The sequence below is a fragment of the Alligator mississippiensis genome, chromosome 12 (genome assembly GCF_030867095.1).
Source record: "Alligator mississippiensis isolate rAllMis1 chromosome 12, rAllMis1, whole genome shotgun sequence".
Lineage (NCBI taxonomy): Eukaryota > Metazoa > Chordata > Crocodylia > Alligatoridae > Alligator > Alligator mississippiensis.
In genome coordinates, this window is record NC_081835.1 from 61381409 (window position 1) to 61409013 (window position 27605).

The window sequence follows — 27605 nt, forward strand, 5'->3', positions numbered from 1 at the left end:
TGTGGCTTGGCCAGCACGTAACATGGTTGCACACTATGCAGTATTGTGCATTGCAAATGAAAGTCTCTCTTTCTCTGGTCTCTTACAAGGAGACGGTTAGTAATGTGTCGTCGGACTGCCCATGCCTCCCCTCTTGAAGAGGTAATGCTTGAGTCGAGGACATCCCCATGTAGGCAAGCTCATTTTCTACCGTTATGAGCTTTGGGGATACTAACACCAGCAATTTCCTAAGCCATTTTCCTAGATGCCTAACATACCCATCCACGAGGGCTGAAAGCTACTATGGCATGCCTAAAACACCATCAGACTTTGGGATCTTGTGCACAGGCCCATCATCTCTAATGGACCTGAATGCCCAGAGACATCGAGACCAGGATTTTAATGTGCTGTTAGAAGTCAGAGGGAAGTTGGGACAGTAAAGAAAAGTACCGTAAGCCTTACTGAAAAGAACAATGGGAGTGAGATACCCAAGTAACCGAGCCACTTTTGAACACAGGCACCTAACTCCCTTACAGGCAGATTTTTAAAGGGATTTGGGCATCTAGCTCACATTAGCCACTGACCAACCTGTCCCTTTAAAAATCTGGGGCCGAGGCATTTTTTACAATTGTCTTCGCTCTCCCTGTGCCTTAGTCCCCAGTTCACAAACTGGGAGTAACTTAGCAGGGGCATTATGAAGGGAAAGCCCCCAATGATGGTAAGTGAGGCCCCCAGACCCCATGATAACATAGGCTCTATATGACAGAAAGGAAATGTCACCTGCTAGCACCTGTGTAAACCCACAGCAAAGCAGTTAAAGATGCAAATCCTGTTTAAAAGGCATAATAACTTGTTCCTTGTCCTGAGCATATCACACCGAATAGTCTTATTAGTAGGGAAGTATTGCCCTGACGATGCTCTGTCTGGATCGCGGCCAGCTTCATTAGCCTTCACCACTTCCACAGGCACCAGGACTTCACACACAAACATGTCTCCAATTAAAAATATGAGTACGTGCGAGAATCAGAAATTTTACGGCCCAATAGCGAAGAGATTTTAACCCCATTTGAAAGAAAAATGTGTTATTTTTTTTAAGGATCCCTTATGAGTGAAACTATATTAAAGTACAGCTGCTAAGACAAAACCACAAGACAGAGATTCAAATACCCTCTGTTCCACGTAACAGTAATTTATGAGTTACTTTTGCAATAACTGAAGCCATAAGGAACTCATTGGATTAAGAAGCCTTATTATTTATGTTGGGGAACAATAATATTTAACTGTATAAAGGCAGGCATCCATCCATACGGGTTTTCTCCCCATGTGAAACGGATTGCACGTTATGGGAATTTTGCCATTAACTTCCATAAGGCTGAGATTTTGCCCTGTAGGCTCGGTTCAAGGTTGTTTAAAAGGCTGAATGTTGTCACAACAGCAAAATGATAGAAAAAGACAAAGACAGACATCAGAGATACAGATAAATATAGAAACAGATGTCCCAAAGGCTTTCCCATAATACACCCTATGATCAGGAATATACACCAGCAATCAATCATGTGTTACAAACCTCAAAGAGGCTAGCTGGCATTTTCAAAGAGTATCAAGCTCCTTTAGGCTTCAACTCTCAGACAACAGCACCCATAGGCGCATGTGGAAACCCTGCTTCAATTGTTATTCCACTATCAACTTAGAGGACAAGCCCCCCGATTTCAGCCTCGAACAGGGGGCAACAGACAGAAGAGCATCTCTTACACGGGGTCAGGAACATGAAAGAGTTCGAACCACCCCCCCCCTTCCCACTCCTCTTTAGGCACCAGACTCGAGTTCAAATCCAACCGCTTCCATAGATTTCCCAGCCGACCTTCAACAAGGTACTCAGTGTCTCTGCAACTTCAGGTCTCCATCTGTGAATTGAGGTTATAATCCTGCCTTTCTCCCTTCCCATTGCATCTCGACTGTCTTTAAACTGTCCACAGGCTAACACAACGGTGCTCATCCTTTTGAACCACAGGCGAGGTGAGCAGCATGGGGCTGGTCCATGAGTGGGATCAGACCTTTCAAGCCAGGATTTCCCCTGCATGCCAGAGTTGGGCCCACACCACCTCTGCAAAGCCCCATGTGATGGGATTGGGGTCCCGCGCTGCATCTGTTTGGTCCTGCACTACCCTGTGCACCTATGGGACCTGTGGATCAGGGGTTGAGCACACCTAATCTAACAGATTAGAGACCGCAAACATAACCTCTATTTGCTACAAGACAACTAACGGGGCTTTTCCTCTTTCTTGTCACCCAATGGATCCCACTATGTCATACTTCACTGATGGAGCACCTAGTCTAGCATGTCCTGTCCCAAGCATGTTGTGGGTACCAGCTCTTTGGTAGAAGAAAACTATGTTTGTGAACTCTATGGTGCCGCATGTCCTGTTGGCATTAAAAAGTGTGCATGGGGTGCACAGAATTACACCCTGCTGAAGGCTTTCTTTATGGATTATCCCCCCACCTGCAATCTCCCAACTACGGGGGGCAGCTATCACCAGTGAAAAACAGGGATAGATCCCAGGAAACTCCTTCCCTTCCCTGAGCAAATCCCTAGGCAGACAATCAGAGGAATTACATACAACTCTTTTGCATTTACAGTAACATTTAGCATTATATGAAAGAATGATCAGTGCCTTGGCCCCTCCATCACCCCCTATGGAGCAACTCATAAATTGAGCTCTATTAGAACGGATGGCTCCCAGCTCTCTACAGGGGGGTAAAAAAAACAGATTGTAACAGCACAAATAAAAACCTGCTTGGCAAGTACCTCAAAACAGCCCTTAGAGCCCTGCTGTCATATTTTATCATACTTGGCTAAAACTGAATTGCAACATTTTTTTTTTTTTTTTTAATTTCAATTTCCATTTTGCAAGTCCACTTACTCAGCCAGCTCCTCCAAGCTCCGGTAGACATCATCGTCATTCTCTGTGGTCTCCTCGGAAGGGAAGGGTCTGGAGAAAGAGGAGAAAGAACAAAGTTACTGGTGATGTTGACCGCTTCTAGATACTGTCCTTATTCACCACGGCCCATCTGAGGTCACATCCGCGCACGGATCTGCCAAAGACGACTTGCTTCAGAACACAACTATTAGTCAGAATTACACATATTCCTATTACCCAACTCCAACCCCAGAAGTATGGTTAGCTTATGCTGATAATTTTGTTCAGACTCGGCTTTTATCCCTGCCGGGCCAGGCCTCTCGTGGTCCACTATTTGGTACCATGTAAGTCAGTGCAGCCTGTTTCATGGTCGGGTTGTTGGCAACTAATCTGGCGTCCCCACCTGGACTGGCCTGGGTGAGAAGGGTGTGTGGACACCCAGCAGGACTAACAAGACCTGTCAAAGGGCGGATGAGCTCCCTCCGAGCCCAAGACCATCCGCACCTGGAGAGGAGATAGGTCCCACCAGGTCACTTTGCCGGAAGAATCACCAACGATGCACAGCATTTAAGGTGCCCCAATGGTCATAGCAGCCTTGGGACTGATTTGACTCTGCTTCCAGAGTCAAGAGGACCAGGGCTTCCAAGTGGTAAAAAACAGGGACACATTACCATGAGCTTTTGAGGAATCATGTTAACTAACACAGCATCCAACCTGACCTTGCAATCAGGGTAGCAGAAAGGACAAGCAGGAGTTAACAACATCCAGCTGATCGCGGCACACATTGCGGTTCCCACAGAGCTCCCCAAGATGTGCTGCTAGATTTTGCCCCTGCCTATGCTCCCCGTAGGCTCCCGTGCAATATGGTGCTACAGATCTTATAGCAAGAAATTAGCCCAGTGAAAACAGCTTCCGGCTGCAGTGAACAGAAATGTCTTCAAATATGGCCCCTGTAGAAAACAGCCTTCCTCACTTCAACTAGCAACATCCCAATAGCTGTCTAAAAGGTTCAAACCCCCCGAGGGTGGGGAAATGAACACCCCTAAAAAACCTCCCCCCAAAACAGACTAACAAAGCAAAGAATTTGTTGGCTCCTTCTGAAGCAATAATCAAATAATACATGAAGGAGATGACAAAATACTGCTTTAATTAAACGTGGCGTGTTATTGCTGGCACGTGGCCTTGGCGGGCTAACACCCTGGTAGGTACAAGATGCTTCCAGTTATTAAGGACCCCCGGGCAGAGGGGTCTTCGAGGGTCAGACTGACTTCTCTCCAGATGCCCTGGGTGGTGATCACAGATCTGTGCTCAGAAGTGTCACCTGGATGCACGAAAATAAGTTAAAACAAGTAAAAGCTGAGAGCTCGCAGAGCCTTCCTGTGTGTGTGGCATCGCTGCCAACAGGAAATCCAGCAAAGCAAGTACAGGGAGCGAGGGGAACAAGTCAGGGATGCCAAAAGGAGCCGTGAACCGAGTGGGCAATTGGTAGTGAGCTCCCTGATACGACTGTCCCGTATGGCCGGTAATTGTGATACTGGATCTGATAAGTTCAGTTACGGGTGAGCAAAATTGGATGCATGTGAACTTTTAACTGCACCCAAGTGTAATTTCCTCCTTCCCCGGTTCCATGAAAGATTGATTCGTCTCAAAGATTTAATGCATGGCCCAGTTAGTCCCGGGTTTTGCTATTCTTGGATCAGATCTCTAGCAATAACTTGCCTTCCCCCTTTGCTTTATTCCTGTCTTCCCCTGGTGACTGCTTCAGACCGAGCAAAGTGGTTCTTAACGGGGCTCCAATCTGCAGTTAGTTTGGTTGCAATTAACCCAGCAAGAAGGCAACGAACCAAAAAAACAGAGCGGGGAAGCAGTGCCGCACCGAGCCGTGCTGTAAGACGGCCTCAGATTAGGTACCGGACAGCGTGAGCGACGCGTCCGCATTCACAGCGCAAACACGCAGGACCTCCGAGCATCAGCCAGGGCAGCAACAATGCCCCGACAGCTTGTACCGCAGCAAAAAGCATCATAGGGTGAGGAAAGATCAGGGACTAATATCCTCAATTTTATTACAAACCATTTGATACTCAATGACTGTCTTTAAAACCTCCAGGTGCGGGAAGGGAGAACCTGCATAAGAAATTCAGCTTTAATTTAAAATGGGGGGAAAAAAAAAGTTCCAACTCTCAGGGCTGCAGAGAAAAACTTGAAAATGTGAAAGAAGTGCACCTTGAAGGGCCACAGACCAAAAGGCAAAGCGATTCCCTGCCCTGTTCCCAGCTATGTACTATTAATCTTGTGGTTTTTAAGCCCGTTGGATGATTTGGAAGCGAGTCCATTAGTTCTGAAGGCTGGAGACTGGCGATACCAAGCGCCTGTGGTTTTAATTTTATCAATCCAGTTTTTGCATGCGTGTCTGCATCTCCTTTCTCCAGCCAGCACCCCCGGGAGTAGTGACTAATACAAAGGCCATGTGAGCCTCAGACCAGCGGAGTCTGTGCAATTCGGCAACTACTAGATCATAAAAATTGGCCTCAGATCCTACCGGAGGGAGGGGAGAGGGAGAAGGATAAAGAAGCAGGGCACAACGTTGCAATGATGGAGCGACTCCAAAGAGGGGAAAAGGCCTCTCCCTTTCATATGAGGAGCACAAAATTAACACGTTCCCAGGGCAAAGCACAAGTGTGAGGTCTATGTAAGCAGTCAGGACCCTCTCTCCTTCTCAGTGGACTGACGGAGCATTGTAATATTGCTAACATTATTATGAGCATTAATATTAGCATGCATATAGAAACGGGGAGGAAGATCACCCTAGAGAATATCACACTTGACACTGATCTTTGGCTCTTCATCTCCCCAAAAATTCACTTACTCCTTTACTGGTCTCCCAACCAGAAAGCAAGGTGACAAAAGAGTAATAAGGAATATTCAAGTTACAAGCCATAGGTGACTTGAATATTTCTTATAGCAAGAAATTTAATTTAATTTAATCCTGTGACAAAGGATGCTGTCGGGGGAGGAAGTAAGGAAACAACCAAGAGAGAAAAAGAATAACTTTTGTTCTTTTTTTAATGAAAGGTCCCGGAGTTGGCCAGCTCTTTCACCTTGATGGAGGGGGTGAGATCCAGCCAGGGCTTTGCAAACTGTATCTCTGCAACACCAGCTGCCACAAGGATAAAATGTGGAAGTACAGAATGGGATTAAAGGGAAATACACAACAAGGAAGAGATTATCAGACGAACCTTTAGCAGCTGGAGAGAAAAGATTTCTCTGTGTAAGGCACTAGACAGGGACTCGGGTGATCTCGGGCTGGCTCCTAGCTCTGTTAGACTCCCTGGGTAAGCTCTAGTTAATCATCAAGGAACCAAGCCTACAACGCACGAGCAGACGGCTGCATCCTATCCAGGGATACCCTCACTTAGTTACTTAAGAGGGGCTCTCTTCCGGTGCAAGCCAGAGCAAGACACCTTCCCTCTATGCCTCAAACTCCCCTGTAAAATGCAAAGTTGTATAGAACTCACTAAGGCAGTAACAGAAGCCTTACCAACACCCAAGAGAAATCAAATGTAGATTATATGGCTTCAATCCTAGCAAATATCTTGGACGTGTTTGCTGAACATCACTCAAGGACATTACCCTTGCTAACAAGGATGGGCAGCTTCACGGCAACCTGACATTCGGAGGTGGAAACCAGGTGAACTGCATGCATCAGCGCCGTGTACTCTGTTCTTTCAGCACTTTGCGGCTTTCATTGCCTTCCATTAGATCACCTTCCCGGGACCTTCATCAGGCTCTTGTCCACAAGGACTCCCATCTTGTCTCAGCTCTCGGATACAAACTTTTCCACTTGAGCTAGCTGGAGTAACAGATTTTACGTCCTCAGGGGGAGAAAAAGCCATTCTCTCATTTTTGCCCCATGATAACAGAGGCCATCGTGACTACAAGAAAACCCACTAAGTGAACTTTTAACCTGAAGTTTCCTGACTAGCACTTCTTTTTGTTTCTATCAAGGTTGGAGACTCATGCAGGCAGCTTAATAATTCATTGCGAGTCTATACTGGAGCTGCAGACGGTTATCGTTGCAATCACTGTGAACTGATTACAGAAATGGCATTTGAGTCAGAGTCAGGCTGGACATTTTGTGGAGATCATACATGATCAGTAGGGGTGTGCGAAGTGGGTCCTATTCGATGTGGGTTCGAATCGGGGACAGTGATTCGATTCGTTGATTCGGATCACTGTCCTTGATTCGATTTGGCTGAATCCGAATCTAAAGATTCGACGCTGATTCAGTGAATCAGCAATTCGGCCACAGACACAGCTTTAAATGTTTGATCAGTGCTGACGGGCTTGTCAGTATGCTATCATTTACCTTTCCTCGCCTTGCTTTCAAATGGGACTAAAAACTGAGGACCCTAAAAACTAGGGGCAGAGCCCTTCAAATTTCCCAGTACATGGAGACCTGGCAGCAAATAGCAAATGCCCCCTAGAAAGGTCTCAGCTGCGTTTTTCAAAATGGCCAAAGAAAAGTGGGAACCTTAATCCCCAAACAATTCAGTAGGATGCAAGCATGGATCAGAGTCCTCTTATACATCAGTTAAAAGCTCTCCAGGGGATTTGACTTTTCTAAAACACCAACCTTGGAAGGGAGGTCCTCACATACCTTTTTCCAAACCTACAGGGTTTCAACGTGCAGGCAACCCTAATGTCAGAGAATAAACACAGGTCTCCCCGGGCTTCAGGACACGGCATGAGGATTGCTATTCGCATTCTGTGGGAGTGAAAATGGAAGCAGGAGCGGTGCGATGGCATCCCAACTGTGCATTAAGCAATATGGATTGCAGCCGTCTCATGTGGTTCTCCTTCCCCGCTTCCCAAGCCCCCCGTGCGCCTGCACAAGGGCAGGGGGCAAAACTTGTGAGCAGCTGGAATGCTTTACTTGGGTAGCATTTGGGCTGCCGAAATGCCATTGTACCTGTCTGCACGGCTCTGCGCTTTATGTTTGAGAAGCCTCTCAAAGGAGAGTGCCTGGTCCTTGGAGCAGGCTACTATGACATTTGCAATGGTCCTGGTGTCCGGTGGGCATCTGTTCCAGTCTATTGTTCCCTACAAAAGCTCTGTCTTCAGTGCAGAGAAATGCCTGCCTTTTCTGGAGGGCGCTGCTACCTGGTATTTTGCAGACAAATTACAAACAGGCTTTGCTTCCGGCTCCATCTTCCCCAAAGACCACGGAACGACCAGCATCCCCCCCAAGCATCTACCCGAAATGCAGATAGGCCTCGATCCTGCTGAAGTCAAAGACAAAACTCGGAACAACTCTGAATGTTGCTGGAACAGACTCTTAGAGAATTAAGATAAGAAACCTCCCAGAGTAGGTTTCTTAACAGACAAAAGCCACAGCGTTTGGCCGTGGCATCTCCAGGGATCAAAGAACTAAAATGCAAGCAGAGCGGATGTGTATATTTTACAGTCTAGTAAAAAGGAGTCACCGAGAGTCACTTGTTTTGGACCCTGGAGCGAACGACTCTTCTAAGGACAATGGTTATAGCAGAAGACGATCGCCCACGCTGTGCAATCATTAGGTCCTTTATCATATGAAACACTTAGGGCATTTTCATATGGAAGCAATGCAAGGCTTTTGTGGAGCTCAAACAAAATCCAACTTGCAAAGAAACAGAGAAATAATCTCAGACCCAAATCCAATGCTCAGGGATAATAGAAATTAAAATTCCCTGGGGTTCCTCATGCGGAAAACCCCAATCCCCATCACCTGTCCCTTGGGTTGCTTTGGGCCGTGGAATGATTAATTCTCCGACCACGCCGTTTGCTTCTGTACATTTACATACTCCGGTTTCCAATCCAGCCTGTTCCATTGCCTGGCTGCTGTCCCCTTTGAATAATTAAATGGAAAGAACTAGATAAGTTGCAATTTTAAGATAATGGAAGGAAACAGGAAGATTTATTCATAAGTGTATTCCAGTGTCTATGCATCTGGGCCTGGCTGCTGAAAGCCACACTGCCTACCTCTCACCAGAGACAATGCTGGGAATCCCAGGGATTAATCACTGTACTAAAGTGATGTCCTCTACTAGCAGCAAGCCAGTTTGTAACAGAATTTAGACAACAATGGACTGTTAATTGCCTATTTCCTTCCCCATTCAGATTTGGGGACATATGGGACCTTCACAAAAGTAACAGCCCAACAGCATGGCTAAAGCTTGGCATCGTCAAAGGCACATGTTGCAATAGCTTCACATCCAATGCTCATTCATAGACTTCACCTGATCCCCTGGACTCTTGGCGTCACACTTGGAGGCTGCTCAAGTGGAAGCTGCTTACTGGGTGACTGTGGAAATGATATTATGATGTGGGCAAAAGTCTGCAGGGGACTCAGATAACCCATCCCTATCCTCGAGTTGAACCCCAGGCTGCAACGGGTGAAGGCTGACACTCTTTTCTTTCTACATCTGCCTTTTCTTAAACCCAGTGATCACGCTCGAGTCTTTTCACAGACAGGATTTTAAGCTGTGCATGGAGAAATGGGGGAGCCTTTGCAATGAGAGATTTCTTGAGATGCTCAATGGACCACGTCCTTTTCTAGTGCCAATTGACTTCAACACCGCTAGGCTAATTTATACCAGCTGGCAGTCTGCAATGCTTTACCTGCAGTCTGCATGCTGTATAGGCTGGGGCTGGATCTTAGCTGCCCTGAAATAGGAGGGCGTTGAGTCATGGAGTTTGATGCAAGTTGAGAGGCATACACAGAAGAGACAATATAGTGGCTCTTATCTAAAGGGGAGGAAGGTGCAGTCTATATTATTTTCCACGTGTCTGTTAGAGCGACTGCGGCTGGCAATTACATCCTTTTGTCAATAGGAAATTAAACACCTCACATGGAAGATGCCTTTGTGGGTACGGCAGAACAGCATCACGCAGAACATGAATGCATATTACATGTCTGGCTGTACAGGGAAGCTTTGTTTCTCGGACAGGTCTGTCGTCTTTAAGTACGCAGTTCCACATTGGCAGCTGTGCATGTCTAAAGTCACAGTACTGAAAGCCATCATTCGGTGCCCAGTTTTCCAGACGTACACATAGCGAAGAGGAAAAAAAATGTATGTGCCGATTCTGAGCTCTGCTGAGAGGCAGGACGCTCGGATTTAGACACCTAAATGCAGATTAAAGCATCAGGTCAGGATCTGTCCGCAGGCAGTCTGCAGTTTCAACCTTTTACCTTCTATTACTGATGACAGGCAGTGCCCATAATATGACACCTGTGCCAGGGCCATCTGTGAAATTCATTGGTATATCCCACCTGGATTTGGGGTTTCACCTGAAAGCCTATCAAGATCCTTCATCCATCAAATTATAAGCTTTTATAACAGGCTCTCCCTTCTGCTACAGGGACATGCTCTACATCCAACCACCTTATCTATCAGCCAACTCCGTAAAAGCGTTCAAAACGTATGTGCAAATATAGCAGCTTCATTCAGATGCATATCCTTGGCTGGCGTGAATCGTCTCATCTTCCCAAAAGCCAATGGAGGCCTAAGCATTTACGTTAGCGGTGGATATTTCCCTCCATCTGTGTTGCCATATGAGATAATTGTGACAAATTTCTGTCTAGCAATATCTATCTATCTATCTATCTATCTATCTATCTATCTATCTATCTATCTATCTATCTATCTATCTATCTATCTCCTACCACTCCACTCACTGGTTTTACAGGAGTGAGACCAAGTGAAAAACTAAGAAAGAACATGATGATGCAGCTATTTTTAAACATAAACACCCTTAAAATTGCACAGGATTGAGAGTCTTTCAAAGAAACCTCAGTGGCAAACATCATGAAGCTCTTAGGGAAAGCAGGACATGATGAAGGTTTTAATGGCACAAGTTTCATCTGACTTGCACTTGCAATGTGAAGCTTTTGAGGTGGATCATCTGCACAAGGCCCCATCAGTTTTGAGTGAGAGATGCTGATTTACACAAGGTGAAGAATTGGCCTGTTAATGCCAGCGGATCTTTTTCAGCTCTGCAACAGCGGCTGTCACTCACTTTATTTTACAGGGACTGCAGCTCTGCCACACCTGATTGATCGGGAGAGGCATTTTTATTACTTCAGTGCAGATGGGCATAGCTCTAAATGCTGAACGGGAAGGCGGAAAACACATCCCACAAAGTCAAGAGAACTTTCAGGGCTCATCAGGATGCTGACAATTCTCTTTTAATTATTAAATGGGCAGCTTCTCAGGCTGAATCCTGATTGGCCAAGACGGTCTGCAACTTCAGAGCATCATAAATCTTGCCTGTAAAATAACCACGACTGTCACAACAAGCAGCCATAGCGCTCTGGGAAAGAAAGGCATCGCTGCAACCAAATCAGTTTATGGGACTATTTGCAACCCATATGGTACACTTAACGGAGGGCACTCTTCTGTCATTTGCCTTAGGCTTCCCCTGCACCTAACCAGTCCTCCTTGCCTTGCACGGGGATGGATACTTTAATGACAGCCACGGATCCATCCAAAGGGGTGAGGGTAGTTTTAAATATTTTGAGAGTATTGAAAATAGACTCTCCCCAGAAGTATATCTACATCTGTATAGCAATATAGATATAGATCGATCAATCAATATGTATAGAGATCTCTCTCTCTCCAGATCTATCTATCTATCTATCTATCTATCTATCTATCTATCTATCTATCTATCTATCTATCTATCTATCTATCTATCTATCTATCTATCTATCTATCTATCTATCTATCTATCTATCTATCTATCTATCTATCTATCTATCTATCTATCACATTGATAGATAGATAGATAGATAGATAGATAGATAGATAGATAGATAGATAGATAGATAGATAGATCTCTATCCATATTGATTGATCCATCTATATCTATATTTAACTTCTGGGAAGAGTCTATTTTCAATATATATATTTTTTCAATATATAAAGTTGTTTTAGGCCATTTTTCCCTGGCAGTTTGCAAGTCCTGGCTGTTTAGTCTCGGCGGCTCAAATGCTTGGGCAGGCTCAGTATACTGTTCATCTAAAAAACATGCTACTCATTAGCAGCCCTCCAATACCTGGAGCTATCCAAGCAAACCACCTTTCCCTCCCCACATCCCGGTCACATCCTTCCTCCGTGTGAGATCCTCCCCCTCCACCCATATTTTTTTTCTCTTTTAATGTAGGTCACTTGCAACCCATTGGCTTTGGCATCCAAAAGGCCCTCCAGGGACGGTGTGGAAACCGAATGCGTTTGTGAGTATTCATGGAGATGTCCAAAAAACCCCCTCATACAGTTTCGCAATACATTTTGGATGCAACTGGAAATGCATTCAACACTGGCTTTGATGGGATGGAGGAGGAGTAAGGCAGCATGCGAGGTACAGATCTATCAAGAAGCAGCTGTACGGTAAGCAGGGGCTAGGATTGGAGAGACCTGATAGTCCTTTACTAGTCTTATGTATGACAGATTGTGCAACACTAATCAAGTCGCTACACTTCTCTGCGTCTCAGCTGTGAAATGGAAATGACAATCCAGGATCACCACTGTTAAGTGCTTTGAGGCAGAAGAAAAAGTACAAGAAAGATGCCTGTGATAAAGCAAGATAAAAATCAGTACTTCCTTCAGTGCAAAAAAGTGCTGGAGCAGTCCAAGAGATACTCAATTTAATTAAAAGAAAGAAAAGCCTATTATGTGGTTATATTACTCATAACTGGAAAGGAACCCCTCAGATTATGCAAGCTTTCAGATGATTGCACTGAGCAAGCCTGGTTTTCTCTTGCTTGTGGTTTGGATCTCAAAACAATTCTCACAAGCTGGATTTAAGAAGAAATCATGCATGGAAAAAGCAAGCTACATCCTCAGCTGTATAACAAAGACAATGTTACAGGATCACAGTTACGTTATCTTGGCATGCGGCACGGTCCAGTGCCTTAACCTTCTTCTGCGTACGCAACCAACCACATCAGGACTGAAGCAAACCTAACTAAGGACACCTCTGCCCTGTGCTGGTGGAAGCTGGAGTGATGTTTCCAGTATCTGGGGAAAGAGGAGGCTGCAAAGGGAATCTGCAGCTGCCTCTCCAGTGATGGCAGTAAATAGGGGGAAGAAAGCTGTTGGCTTTCTCCCTTGACAGAAAAAGATGCAGCAATAAAAAGAAGGCTAGGAGCAAAAGGAGAAGGCCTGGAGAGAGGGTCAAGCCTAAGTTAATGCAAAATCAAAAGGGGAATGTGCTCAAAAAGCCTGTCCTCTGCTCTCACCGAACACGGCTACTTATGCACTCCAGTATGCCAGGGTGGGAACAGACTACTTTTGATGTCATGTGCATATATGCAGGCTACTACTGATTTCATTTGCATATACACATGCAATGAGCTCTGCAGCTCCTGTGCAGAAGCCCCATAGGAAAAGAAAGAAAGAAAAAAAAAATGATATTTTTTATCCTGTTTTAAAAGAAGCCTGGGAGAACACAAAATTATCAAAATGGGGGGGGGGGGGGGAAGGAAGTAAAGGATAAAATAAAATGGTTTCCATTTACCAAAAGGATTCTGGCAATTTGAAGGAAAATGTGCTTTGTCACCCCATTGAGAGTCTTTAAGGCAGGGGTGGGCAAAATATGGCCCGGGGGCCGGATCTGACCCTCCAGGCCATTTTATCTGGCCCGCGGGACCCCTAAAAAAATTAGAAAATTAATATTTATTTGCTCCTAGATGCCTGTCAAAGATGACAGGAGCTGGGGGCATTAGGACCCAGAGGAAGTTAGCGGCAGGACCCAGCAGCAAGGTCTGCCCAGCCCTTCCTGCGCCAGAAAGGGAAATGCGGCCCCCAATAGTTTGCCAAAACTCGGTAAGCGGCCCTTCGCCCAAAATAATCGCCTGCCCCTGCTTTAAGGAGATCTGAGCACATCACAAGAACCTACCCCATGTTCAGTCTCAAGGGTCCTCTTGCTGCATCTCTGCTGGTTTGTTTTAATCAGGACAGTCAGAGGATGGAGGACTCACATCGCTGTGGTCCACCGTCCACAGCCCCGACAACCTGCTCATGCTTGGATTTACATGTGAAAAACCTAAATCAGCTGTGTGCAAAAGTGATGGGGCTACATATGGGGTCTGGTGGGGAAGCAGAACATTTGGGCATATGTTCATGTCAATGTGGACATTTCCTAAATAGAGGCTACAATTTGAGTCCCCCCACCCCCAAATAAATAAATCAATAAATCAATATGGGCCTTACTTTTCCTTTTAAAAGTGCAAGGGAAAGTAAAAGGGCAGTCTTGCAGTTCACGGGTCATACAGCTGACCCGTAGGAAGAGCGAGTGCTGTTTAAGAGCTGTCCGTGCATGCAAACCTGCTTGTGGTTGAAGCAAGAAGCATCAGACTGAGAATAAAATGCAACTGGTCATTTTACTGTGAGAATCAGTGCCCATTCAACACATTTCAAAGGCAATTGCATTGCGCCCTTTCCTACAGTGCCCTGTTGTCTGTCATAAATCACTGTGGTTAATCTAGAGATGCATTTTAATACCATTCTAAGGAACATGGGGTGGAGGAAGAGAGAGAAAGAGAAACACTAGGGCTGTAAGACCATGGAGCAAAGCTGCGGCATTAGGCCAGCTTGAATATGGAGATGACAGTGTTTTCTTCATGAGATCTCGCTGCCTCCTAACTACTGATCGATTAGGAGCCAATCTGACTCCAGCAATAGCAGGTTTTTAAAGTGGTTTTATGAGACTCATGATGAATCCAACTGTAGATAGATCTAGTTCTCTCTGCAAATGGACACTGCTAAACCAGAGTTTGCCAAGCTCATGAGATGGATGGAAGAGGGAGAGATCAATGCAGACTTCCCTGGGTATGACAATGCTGTGTTTTTAGACAGAGCAGCATGATCAAGGCAGAGGAGCGTCAGATCTAAGGGGAGGTTTATTTAAGGCAACGGGGAAAGGAGTTTGCAGCAAGCCTTTGCCTTCAAATCTAATTTTCTAATATACATCAGCAGCTTTGGTTCAACACTTCAGCTGGGATATAAAGCACAGCTTGGATTCTGAGTTGAGCTATTGCATTTCTTCTCTGGCATCGCATTTCCTCGGGACGTTCCTGCCCTCGCGACAAATTCTTGGCTATTCAGTGCATTCGGCTGGGAAATCACTGCAAGCACCGAGGGGCAGGTTCTCAGCTGGTGTCTACTGTTACAGCTCCATTGATTTCATTGTCTTAAATGGAGCTAAGACAATATATACCAGCCCTGGATCTGCCCCTGTCATAGCTCAGTACTCTGTAAGAGAGTCTACTTGTTGTTTATATTGTTCCAAAGTTTGTCCCTTGGGACTTTCTCTCCAGTTCACTAAGGTAATGTTAAGTCTTTCGAAGTAGCATTGAGTCTGTACTCTTGGCTGTATTGGTATCGCTGCATGTGTGAGACCGAGTGAGGACCAGCAATAAGCACAGGGAACAGCAAAAGCATTCATCACACTATCAAAGCAAGCCGAGGCATTATTTTAGAGGTATTTTAACACACTTGTCTTTCATCCTGGAAGGCTCCAGTTTCACTGAGAGCCTGAGAGATGCCAAGGATCACCAGACCTTAGGGTCCACAACATCTTACTGGGCTGTGAACTGCATTTGAGGCGGGCAAGGAAGATGGTTTGGGACGAAGATCACTCCCAGGTTGGCAAATCCAAGGGTAGGAAGAAGTCCCCATCCCAAGAAGTGCCTCTCCCAGGCTTCTTCTTGTATTGCAAATAAAAATTGGCAGGGGACATAGAATGCAAAATAAAACCTGCAGTTTTGAAGTCTATTTCTGATACTTTGCGTTTTTCCTCCCTCGATGCCCCTTCCTCCAAGAAGCAATGACAGAAACCACTTCCAGCATTTGCTGGAGACAGGCAGCCCCGTGTCCTTTCCATAAAGAATTGGTTGCATGTACATGAAGGCTGGAGAGTTGTCGCCCTCTAGCAACTGCCCCACAGACAGATGATGGGACCCTTGCTTAGGTCCAGAAACTCCCTAGCATCCCCAGTTGGCATTTGTGGGGCGGAAGGAGCGGGACTCCAGTTCCAGCTTGCCAAGAGCACAGAAAGATGTATGCAAGAACAGGGAGCTTCCAGGACCTAGATACATTAAACAGCCCTTCTCAATCCATTTTATTGTAACACTTGAAGTGTGCCTGATGGAGGCACAATAACATTAAAAAAATAATGGGCAGCAGGTAATTACTGAGAGCACACTGGCGGTGAATAAAATAGTGCTTATAAAACAAACCGTGTAGGAAAAGAGGCCCCGTAACTACCTTCTCAACCCACATCACTGCCTGCAGACATCCCAGAACTGAATTGCAGGAGACTTTAATTGCCTGTCAGAGCCACGTGTGGATACAACCACTTCCCGGGTTGATCTGGCATCCCTTTTAGCACAAGCGACAAGAGGCCATGTGCAAACAGTGCGAGGTCTGCATTACACTGGAGAATCTATTTCGATCCACAGCAAAGATTTTCACTTATTACCCTCCTCTTCCTTCAGGACAGCGGGCGGAAGCGATTTCTTCTTGGTTAATTGTGTTAGGCCTTGTGTGGTCCTGTTGCTGGGATTTGCGAGAGCTGAGCTTTGCTGGCAGAACTGCAGCTTTTTGTTTCAGATCTCACCCCCCGTGCCAAATGGAAGGCTGCTCCTCTCCAACCGTTGGGTTTAGACAATGAGGGAGATGGATGCAAGATGTGAAATTTGGCCCCGGCTCCAGGGTTGGATTTGAAATTAAAAAAAAAAAATAAAGTGAGGAGCTTGGGATCTGGGATGCTGGTTCACGTCTCTCTGGTCCATACAACAAAATGCTGGTCTGGGAGTCAAAAGACTTGGGTTCTGTTCCCAGCTCCGCCACTGACCTGTTGTGTAACCTCTGGCAAGACATCTCTGGAGTCTGTGTCTGTTTTCCCTCCTCCACTTTGTCCCTGGCCATTTACACTGCGAGTTCACTAGGGCAAGGACTGTTTCTGATGATGTGCTTATACAGCACCCAGTCCTACGGGGGTAGGCCAGACGCTACAGCAATATGGAATCAATCTATGCACAGCTCTGTGTTGTGCACCCAAGTTTCTGGCAGTTCAAGGCAATCCCCCTCGTAGAGTGAATCAAATGAACCCTGCTGACTTCACTGGATGTCATCTCCGGCCCAAAAGAACTGGAACTCGCGGTAGAGGTGATATTTTTTATTAGACCAACTAGATTTTTTGCAAAAAAACAATTCATCTCCGGTCCAAAGCAAAGCGCAGCAGAGGAGAGAGGTCCCACTGTATAAAGAGTCAGTGGTAGAGTGCAAGTCCAAGTGATGAAGGTTACAAGGAAGCTCCTGGGACTTGTCTACCCAATGTCAGCACTACCAGCTCTGTATGGGCAAGTCAGGAAAGATTCCTGCTCAACCCATCTTCCTGCAAGCAAACCGGACGCTCGAATACATGTGAGCGCTGCTCCTCCAATGCTTTGCAGGGCAGGATCCATCAGCCGTTAGAAACCCTTCAGCGGTGCAGGGGGCCGAATGGAAAGACCACAAAGCAAGCATGTGAGAATCCCCCCTTGACATAGGTACTGGCCATCCCTCCTGCGACCTGTGCTTTGGCTAATAGCAGATTTCCAATAGGAAAGGAGCAGTTTGTTTTCATGGGGGGCCTCAGTGAGGGATGCTGCAGTCTCCTTAGTTGGCCTTTGGTGTTGCAGAAAATCAGTAGGTTTCCCTAGACCCCACTTACCCAAATCCCTAGTGTTCAGGGGTTTCCAGTGCCGGACACCAGAACTTGTGCTTGTCCCAATCTAAACCAGGTACACTGGGAAGGCTGTTTAAGCAGTGAGCGCAGCCATTTTGGCAATGGTCCTTTAAAGAAAGAGGCCAAAAAAATAAAATCCTACCCCACCCTCAGTAATCGTAAAGGCAAAAATCAGCAACACCCCAATCAGAGCAGTTCCTTCTCCAGAGGCCGGCTGCAACCCAGCGTCCAAGCAGTGGTTCACACCATCTTGCTTGACCTTTGGTTGGTCCACGCTGGCAGATGCTAGTGACTGGGCAGAGGTGAGGGAGGTGGGGAGCTAGGTAGCTCTACTAGGCCTTTTCTTCACCAGGAAAGGACCTAGCGTGATGAAGGATGAAGCATCAACCAAGGATGAAGTAATGCAGCAGGTGTCAGCTTGTAGCACCTGGGAATCTGTGCATGGCACGTGGCAGATCAAGGAGGGAAGAGGCGGCACAGTGGCAGATAGGGCGGAGAACAGAAAGCAGAGTAGCAGATCAGGTCAGATGCATTGGGCAAGGAGCAGAAAGCAAAGCAGTAGACCTGGCAGGGAGCACAGAGCCGGGAGCAGAAAGCAGAGCAGCAGATGGGGCAGGGGAAGGGGAGCACTTGGAGAGGATGCCAGGCTCATTTGGGGCACGCTTGCCCAAAAGGTTACCCCCCAGTTGGAGTCATGTTTCATGACAGCAACAAGAGTTCGAGCCCTGCTAGGAGAAGGAAACAGCCAAGAGGAGAAGATTTAGAGGCCAGACTTTGCAAACACAGTCATGCCTCATTTGGCACCAAAAGTTACAAGCAGCAAGTCAAGGATCGAAGAGGAACGCTGCAATTTTTTATGGCAAGAGGCTTAGCCGCGGTTGCACACTGCCGAGTCAGGCAGCCGGCACCAACAGCTCTCACGAAAGAAAAGCGGCACGTCCCCTCCAATTTGCCCGCAATACAACACCGGCTTGGCAGGGACTGGTTGCTCGGGGCAAGTGGGCAGGTTCGGTGCGTTGTTAGAGCCCGGTCCTTTCTCACAACCATTCCACGTCCAGTACTCGTGGCTGGACCACAGGGGCAGGAGGATGAGTGCAGCAGGGATTATGTGAAGGGAAGGGGATGATGGCCTTTTCTGGCTGTTAGCTTGCCTCTGTGCTAGTCACCTTCTACCCCAGCAAACTTGGGAATGAAAGAGGCTATTCAAAGCGCAGGTCTCTATGTTCAAGGTGGAAGGGTCAGATTTTCCAAAGCACCGAACAGGAAGAAGCACGTGGGGGAAAGGCACTGGGGACCTGGGCTCCTACTGTCACTTGGACCCTTTTGACCAGATGACCATGCAGCGATTCTGCAGTGGGGCCCAGTGCCACTCGCACTCACATCAGCCGGCTTTCCACTGACTCAGATTGGCCCGGTCGCAGCAACCCTTTGTGTTGGTGCTGCACCTTCCAGGGGAGCCCTCAAGGCACCTCCCGAGCACCACAGGATTTAGCCTCCCCTCACATTGTGCAGGAAGGGAAACTGAGGTAGGGGGCTGCTGAAGCCAATACATCATCACATCTGGATGCCCGACATCAGATCCACCACATCTGGATGTCCAAGGGAGTGACAGAGATGCTGAGCCCCCACAACACTCCCATGCAAGTGTATAGCGTTGCCGGATACAGTTGAGTGCTGCCTCTCCGGAGAGTCTCCTCTGCTCCCTCCAGCACGTTCAATCTCCATTTGCTAGCACGCCAAACAGGACATCCCTGCTCCTAATCTAAAGTGACTTTTTGGGACGTGGAGTCATTGGGAGCACCATTCACCTCTCCCTTGAAATCAAATCCATCCCCTGAGCAACAAGCTCCCAGTCAGGGCTTGTTCTCACTGCCAGAAGAGATGCTTTTCCACCGCCGGGGAGGCCCCGTGCATGAGCAATGCTGGAGGTAATGCACACAAAAACAAAGCACTTCAGTGTTGGCCACAAGTTAAATCTCAACCAGGGGCAAATAGCTGACCTGAGTGGGTTTACCTTCTGGTAAAAATTCAAGTGGCCTTGTCTGTACTGGATTTGTACACATTACGTACCTCCAGATCAAACACCCAGCTTTCTGCAGGACGTGGAAAATGGGAATCCTGATTGACCTCCTAATCCCCAGCAAAACACACACTCCTCCTCTTCCCCTCAAGCGGGGTTAAGGCACCGTCATCTCGCTTCCAGACCAAGTGCCCACTTTGCAAGTAGGTCCTCCCGCAATAATATCTCCGCTCGCACTCCCTAACGTAGTTATGCTATAATACATACATTATGAGCGAAGGTGTCTTTGCACTGAGTCGCTCCAGAGGTTTCAGTTCATATATAAGGGATTTACTTCGATTAACATCCTCGCGACTGGCTCTTTGAAGGCACTAACTCCTTTAGGTTTTCAAACGGTTTCACTGCGAGCACATGAAAAATGGATGAGGCCGCACGAGCCAAGATTTCTTAGCCTCCTGCTCTGTTTGCAAAGTCTGGTTTCCAGGAAAACCAAGTATTTTGAGCAGATAACCAGACTGTGCTGCGGCCCCGTGAAGCCCGCATTTAGCCAGTGGGACCCTGCCACAAAAAAAGACTTGAGGCCAAAAGAGTCCATGAAGGGCTGCGGAGTAAGAAAAGCAACCAGGACTAGAACAGCAAACTTTCAACTCAGGGTAAACTCCTGGCTCTACTGATGCCCGTAGCAAAATACCCACTGCCTCCGATGGGGTTAGGATTCAACTCATGGGCATCTAGACGGGTTAAAAAAACTTCACACTCAAAGGCCTAAGGCAACCTTGAAGGAGTGGCTGCCATGAGGGAATTAGCCCCGTCTCCTGCAAGGTTTCACATCCCACCTTTGGATGCATTTGGGGCTTGCCGCTGATGGAAACAGAATAACGGGCTTGAAAAGTCGTCAGATCCACAATGGAAGTTCCTATAGGTCAAATAAATGTCCCGTGTTGGGATGCTCTGCCAAGGAGCAGGAAGCAGCATGATGCCACTTCCTTCACATTTTAAGCGTGGTGCCCGAGACCCCCCAAACGCCCGCGTTATGTGCTCCCCTTCTTACAACAGAGGTGGCAGCATCCTCCTCGACAGAGCTTCTCTCAAAGTACATGCAATTAAACGGCAACCGCACGAGCGCGGCTGGGAAATACCCAGCTGCCATCTCCAAAAAGCTTGCGCCCATGGCAGAGAGGCAGGGGAGGATGGCACACGATGCAGGAGTGATCCGCGCAAGTGCTGCACCTAATCAGGGCGACAAGCTCCTCGATGTAATTACAAGCATCGTGTCACTCTCCATAACCCATCCTCCTTTCGTCTGCCAGCCGGGGAGATTAATCATAACGCATCCCCCAACGTGACGACGGCACAAAGCGAGTGTGCTGCGATGCCCGGCAGTCGAAAGGGGCAGCTGGCGACCTGGGAGCCTGGTTCTAATTTGCTGAACTCCCCTCTTGGGAGGCACGAAGGAAATTTCAGCACTTTAATGAATAATCAGAAACTTGGCCCAGCAGATTTAGTGATCAATTCCAGGCTCAGTGAAGATAAAGGCAGATTTGTTGTCGACTGGAAGGAATAAGCCCCTGCGAGCAGCGCAGGAGTCAATTGACTTGGAGATCTTTGCTCAGCATCTGGTTGAGGCACTGAAGGGAACGTAGCTCGCCCCTCTACCACGGGTGCCCCATCGCAAATCGCTTGGTCTCCCCCGCTCCGATCCAGCAACATAACTACGTACGTAGCGAACCATAAGGACTTTCAAGTTCATAGCACGATTTGCACAGCCCAAGCGTGCTCCCTTTTTGTAAATGGGGAAAGCAATGCGTCCTCTGTCTCAAGCCTTGGCCTTATTGATCTGGATTCAGGTGTCTGGCGCGTGGGCCCTCTCCAACTGCATGTTTCTGCCGGTCTTGGCACAATAGTCACGATAACAATTGAGGCTGACTGGTGTCTAGTGCAATAATACATATTAAATAGCAACAACAGTCATCTTCGCTACCATCCGGACATCCAAATGCCGGGGGAAAAAGGGTTTTCAAAAGATACTAGTGCTATTCCAGAAGAGATTTATTCTGTGGCAGGGACACTTGCCTGAAATCAATTAAATAGGAATGGGTGGGTGGAGCAGAGGTCAAAATCCCAGAAGCCCATGTGTGGTTTATTATTCCCCATGTTGGTAGGACACGCGGATCAGATCCAAGCCCCATAACCAGAAGCATTCGCACTCACTGGATGATCCGTCCCGACTGGTTTCCAGGGCTGCATTTCTCAGCTCTTGCAGCAATCCTGCAGCTTGGGGTTTGAAGGAAGAGGTGTTTTTCTTCAGGTCTCGCAGGTTTTGGTATATTATACAGTTCCCTGATTGTTGCAATCGTAGTGTGGGACCTACTTATGTAACACCCTATGACTTCTAAGGCACTGGGCTTCTGCAACCGTCTCTGCCAGTGCAATGATCAACTCTGTTTGGCTGGAGAATGGGGTGGGAGGGCAGGGGCTTCATATTATGCATGCTGGTGTGCATCCAATTTTTTCCTTATATGTACCCATGCCATCGATCCAGTTATTGATAACTGATGTTAGCTAAGGATCAGGCAATGGCAGGAACCCTGACAGCTTTGCATACCCGTGCAATAGCAACACTCCTCCTAACAGCTGCCCACTTAAAATCAGAGAGGCAGGGACATAAAGCTGTCTGGGGTTGAAGCACAGCTCAGCCTGGTTACTCTCAGGGTAAGGGAGCACATCCTCCCAGCCTCATCACACCCTCTAAAAACCCATGGCCCTTTTCATCAACAGTAACTCTTCCCCTGATGAGCCATTATTTTCCCACCTGCTCTGCCTGACGTCAAGTAGCACCAGGAGGGAAAGAATGGAAGTATCAAAACTACGGTGGAAAAAGGCCAGAGATGCCATGAAGACCACAAATGACACTGATTTTATTGGAAGGCGCTGGTGTTGACAGGAAGAAACGTGAATGTACAAATGGGAAAAAAGCAAGTTCAATGAAGATGCTCTCCCTCGAGGGATGGAGAAACGCACCTGGACTACTTCCCAATGCCTCCCCGAACACATTTCCACTTCACCAAGTGCAAGAGATGCTATACTCAGATATCAAGGAGGTAAGCACTAGAGAAGGCCCTACTGCTGGATTTCTGTAGCGATGATGGCCCTAACGGAGTACACAGCAGTGCCAGGAGCTGCAGGCACAGACAGCGACGAACAGAGCCCAACTTGAAGAGTGTACCATTGATGCAGGCAAGACAAAGGAAATGCTGTTACCAGGGAAAATGAGGTACAAAGAAATTAAATCATCTGCTCAGGGTTATGCAGGGAATCCAAAGCAGAGCCAGGAGCTGAACCCAGGCCCCCTCTTCAACCGCATGTCTAGTATCTTAACCACAAAAACCTTACATCAGAGAGACTGAAAGCTTCTATCTTTGTTAGAGCACAATAAGCTTCTCTTACCAGCAAAAATCTTATGCATGAACAGGAGTCAGAGTGAAGGGACATTGTCACTACAGTGTGCAATGGTCTGAAACTGGACTGCATTTCATCGACTGAACAGTCTGGCGGTAACCCTGCATACAACAAAGTGCGTGGTGGTCCCTGTAATTGTGCATTTTCTTTTAACTAGTGGGAGGTGGGAGTGATAGCAGCTTATGTGGCATTTGAGCAAACAAGCCTGGGCAATAGATAAACCAATCCCCTATTTCAGTAATCAATAGAGGCAGTATGCCAGCAAGGAGGTAAGTCAATAATGCAACGCGTGCTACAGACTCCTCTGTATTCCAAATGAATTCGAAAACCTGCCACTGGAATTACAACAGAACAAGAAGTAAATACAAAATGCCGGCTGTAGCTACAGCTGCAATATATTAAGGCCAACCATTGTGGTGCTCTGTAAACACAACATTTCATTAGAGATCAGTTTTTACTGTTCGGAGCTTGTTGCTTTGAAGAAGCACTTTGTCATCCCTGCACAGCTATTCTGATAGGCATCCGAATCACTCTATGAAACAAGAGTTTTTCTAGCAAAGTTCATGGACCGAGAAAGCTGTGAATGGAGAGAAAGAATCACCTCTTTTACTGAAAAGCACGGGAGGTTTATTTTTGTCTTCCTGCCCTGCATGGGACACATTTGTCTCGTGACAGTGCAAGAAGAAGAAAAAATATACTTAGTGGAGGTGGGGTCTTCCTCCACGATCCCAAAGTGAGATAAAAAGTCTGCGGTTTATATGAGGCTAGTGGCACACGGCTAAGGCACCCCAGTCATATTAGACTGACGGCACACAAGGGAGAGATGGGGCTGGCATCAGGTCCAGCCACCTTTGACTCCTCAACCTAAAGGACCAGATACACAGCAATAGTTACAATCAACTGTGAGCAGGTTTTTGGATAAATCCAGAACAAGCTTTAACTACTTTGCCATCATGTCCCCACAATCCTGTAAGCCTTGAGCTCTAATATGTACCAGAGGGAAAATGCACTTAAGACTGCACAAGTCCCTAAAAAATGCACCATCAATTGGCTGGGGAAGTCGGTTGCAGCCATTGTGGCATGCCAGTAGGGGGCGCTCCTGCACCGAGCCACCCGCCTCACTGCGCCCAACCCAAAAACCAAACTTCAAGTGCCTCACATCCGGTTGACCACCTTCCTGGAGTACACCCGCAAGCCTGGAGCACCGCTGCCACCACCCAGACTCAGGTCTTTGTCCAGGCCCTGTGCCGCCCAGGATACACAGGCCCTGTAGACCTAGGGGTTGCTTAATCCCAGCAAGATATATCTGCTTCTTATAGCCCAAAGCATAGAAAGTAGCCTCCCTTAGTCAGCCAAGTAAAGGGAGCAAGAAAGCCTGCCCAACCCCTCTTAAACATGCATGATAAGGCTGGCTATAACAGATAGCTTTAATGGGTAGAAAGAGTAGGCATGGGGAGGGGTACAAGTTAGAGATGTAGCAAAATAACCCTGAGCAACAAAAGCGGCTTGGTAGCCTTTTGATACCCGACTAGAGTATATTAAACTAAGTTCCTAGTTAGGTTTCTGGGAAGTTTCTCGCTTCCACATCCAGAGAATGAGAGAGCTGTGGAAGTGCATGCTTCTGTGTGTGTGTGTATTAAAATCCCCCCATCTTCTTCCTAGAAGGACCCTCTTAAAAAGCCCTACTGACCTCACCACCTGGAACCAGTCAGGGACAGGTGTTATTTGATGCAGGCCAATTAATTTGAAAAACATGCTAGTTACCTAATGGAGTGACATGGGCTTAAGCCCCTGTCCCTGTGTTGTGAGGCCAGAGCTCAGGATAATAGAGGGGCAAGATCCACAACCTCTTACGTGAGGCCTGTCATGTAGGCAGCAAGTTGGCTGCTGGGCAACTGGGTTGATAGACACATGAGAGAGAAGGAAAACAGACAACTCCCAAAGACAGAGGAAGCTGGAAGAGGATTCGTTCACACCCGTGTTGGTCTAAAGGAATTTACAAAGCACCTTTCATAGACAAGCCTGCGAACTTCACTTCCTAAATCTACTGGATATAAAAAATCATGGATCAAATATAGACATTGGATTTATGGCATATTATAACCTTCGTGCCATTTTGATAACTGCAGGTACCCTCTCTATGTTTTCGCAGCTGCATTTTATCATCTTGTTGACATTCCCCTCTTTTTGTTTCCCTCCATAAATCTGCCCCACACCTATTAACTCCTATCCTCTCCGCTCTTCCCTACCACACGTTTGCATTTTCACAGACCTGCATTTTGCATATTGTTTTAAGTTTCTATTCAGACCCTGCAGAGAAGACAAAGACCAGCAGACTCGCTCTATGCCTGGAGAAGGGCACCTGAGCCTAAAAGCTTGCAAAGAACATTTTTTACAACTATTCAGTTAGTCTAATAAAAGATTTATCCAAATAACTTGGTCATCAATTGGCTTCTGTATTTCCCTTGTTTTGTAAGCAGTTAAGGCCTGGTCTGAAACAAAGAGCCACTGAGAAAGTTTCCAATGGTACAGGTAACCATAAAAAAGCATGCGTGCGATCACGTTTATCTGTGGAAACTAATATGCTGATCTATTATAGCCTTTGCTACAGGCAACCTTCAGGATCAAAGCATCCAGCGCTGCCCCTCCCTGGCACCCCGGGGATCTGGGGAAGGTTCCTACCTCCCCTGGGTGAGAGGTGCACTCCAGGGAATGAGGAACTTCCCAATAAATGTCTACCCACCCATAAGGATCAAAACCAAAGGGGATGGTGAACAATGAGACTAGCTTTAGTCCACTCTTTCAGCTGAAACTATCACACCAGCACAAAGGAATTCCCATGGAGGCCCCAGAATCCGCTCCAGCTCGACAACTCCTGGCCTGTTGTTTAAACAGCATTAGCATTTCAGCGATCGAAGCATAGGGGCAATTGTGGTGGTGCTGTTAAAAGCCCTGTTTGTCAGCAGATCCAGAAAGGCTTCAACGTCACCTACAAGGGATCGGAGGCAGGGGGGAGAAAATGCAAGAGTCCAGCAAAGGCATCGAGTGGGGACGTATACAGGACACTAAAAGATCAGCTGGAGCAGAAGAAAGCATCCCCCTCTCATCACCTCCCCTCTCCATACCATGCACGCTGCACCCAAATATGCACGATAAGAAATCAATTTGAAAACAAACCGCAGAGAATTAAATATGGATGACCAAAAGATGGTTTGTAATCATGTTGTTTAATTCCTCCTCCATTTTTCCTGTAACTAGCAGAATAGGGCAAATGTCGCAGCTCCAGTGCAAAATACCCTGCAAACCAAGGCTCTGAGCTACTATTATTAACGCATGGTAAAATTTAGTAAACAGTAAAAACATCAGTTTTTTCTACAGTAAATGATATGTGAATCCTCTGGAAACACTGAGCCATCTCCTTGCTTTTGCACTGGGAACTTTCCCTTTTGGTTGTAGAGGAGGCTACAGGGAGGGAGAAGAAACGGGAGCAACGGGATGAAGTCTGGGTGAACACTTTGCAGAGAAGCCCAATGGGAAATCTGCCAACAATTAGCGATTGCATGAGCAGGCTGCAACTTGGTTGTCCTGGTCATTCCTTCATCTCCCAAGTCAGAGAGGCCTGCGTGGAGAACTACTTCACTTTGCTGGACTCCTTTAAATCAGACGAAACATTAATGCATTTTTAAACCACTCCTGGTGATCCAGAGGAGAACCCCGAGAAGCCTACGCGGCTGCCGTCAGTAAGACACTTGCACAATAAGCACGCTGCACTCATCGCAAAGGCAGTCTGTTTGATGTCACTTTAACCCTAACACACACGTACAGCAAGTTAATACACACTTACGTTCTGATGCTGTCAGGCATTAGAAGATCCTGCTGGAGGAAAGCCAAGTTTATCTTACACATCTTGTTAAAAGTATCTTACCTAATTCCTTTGGTTTGAGCGATACTGTGGAAGGAAAGTCTGGATACTGCAGATATCACCTGGAAATGAGACAAAAAGAAAAAAAAGGTGTTATTACCGAAGAAGGATGAACTCCGCATAGAAGTCATGGACACAGAGGTATGGTTTTTTAAATGTGCTAAGTGCGTGGTGGCTTGTAGACTTGTGCTGAAAATGAGGGTGCTCAGCGATACTGAAGATAATCATTTATTTTATTGCAAATGTATTATTTGTACCATGGTAAAACCCAGAAGCCCATGCCATGGGTCAGAACCCCTCTGCGCTTGGACACTGTACAAGCACCAAGCAACTTGTTATCACCCCAATGAAAAGGCATTAGGGTGGTTTCCTCATTCCCCAGATCCCGAGATTTGATTTTGTTACAGAATGATTTTGTGGCGGCACACCTCAGCTTCAAGCCTGCCCGAGCAGGTCAGGAATGCACGACATCCAAACGGCATTCGTGTTCAGAGACACTGCTGAAAGCATTTGACACTCGTGGCCCAAACTCCCCGCA

The 27605-nt window shown here is 46.9% G+C and overlaps 1 protein-coding gene across 4 annotated transcripts in view; it reads right to left on the reverse strand.

Moving 5' to 3' along the window:
* VAV2 (vav guanine nucleotide exchange factor 2) overlaps positions 1–27605 on the reverse strand; it is a 268102-nt gene that overhangs the window by 72007 nt on the left and 168490 nt on the right. For all 4 annotated transcript variants that reach the window (XM_059715659.1, XM_059715660.1, XM_014603789.3 and 1 more), the window contains exons 3-4: positions 27071–27129; positions 2901–2969 (exon numbers count right to left, since the gene is read on the reverse strand). In XM_059715659.1, the coding sequence (XP_059571642.1) occupies positions 2901–2969; positions 27071–27129 (128 nt within the window). The remainder of the gene's footprint in view (positions 1–2900; positions 2970–27070; positions 27130–27605) is intronic.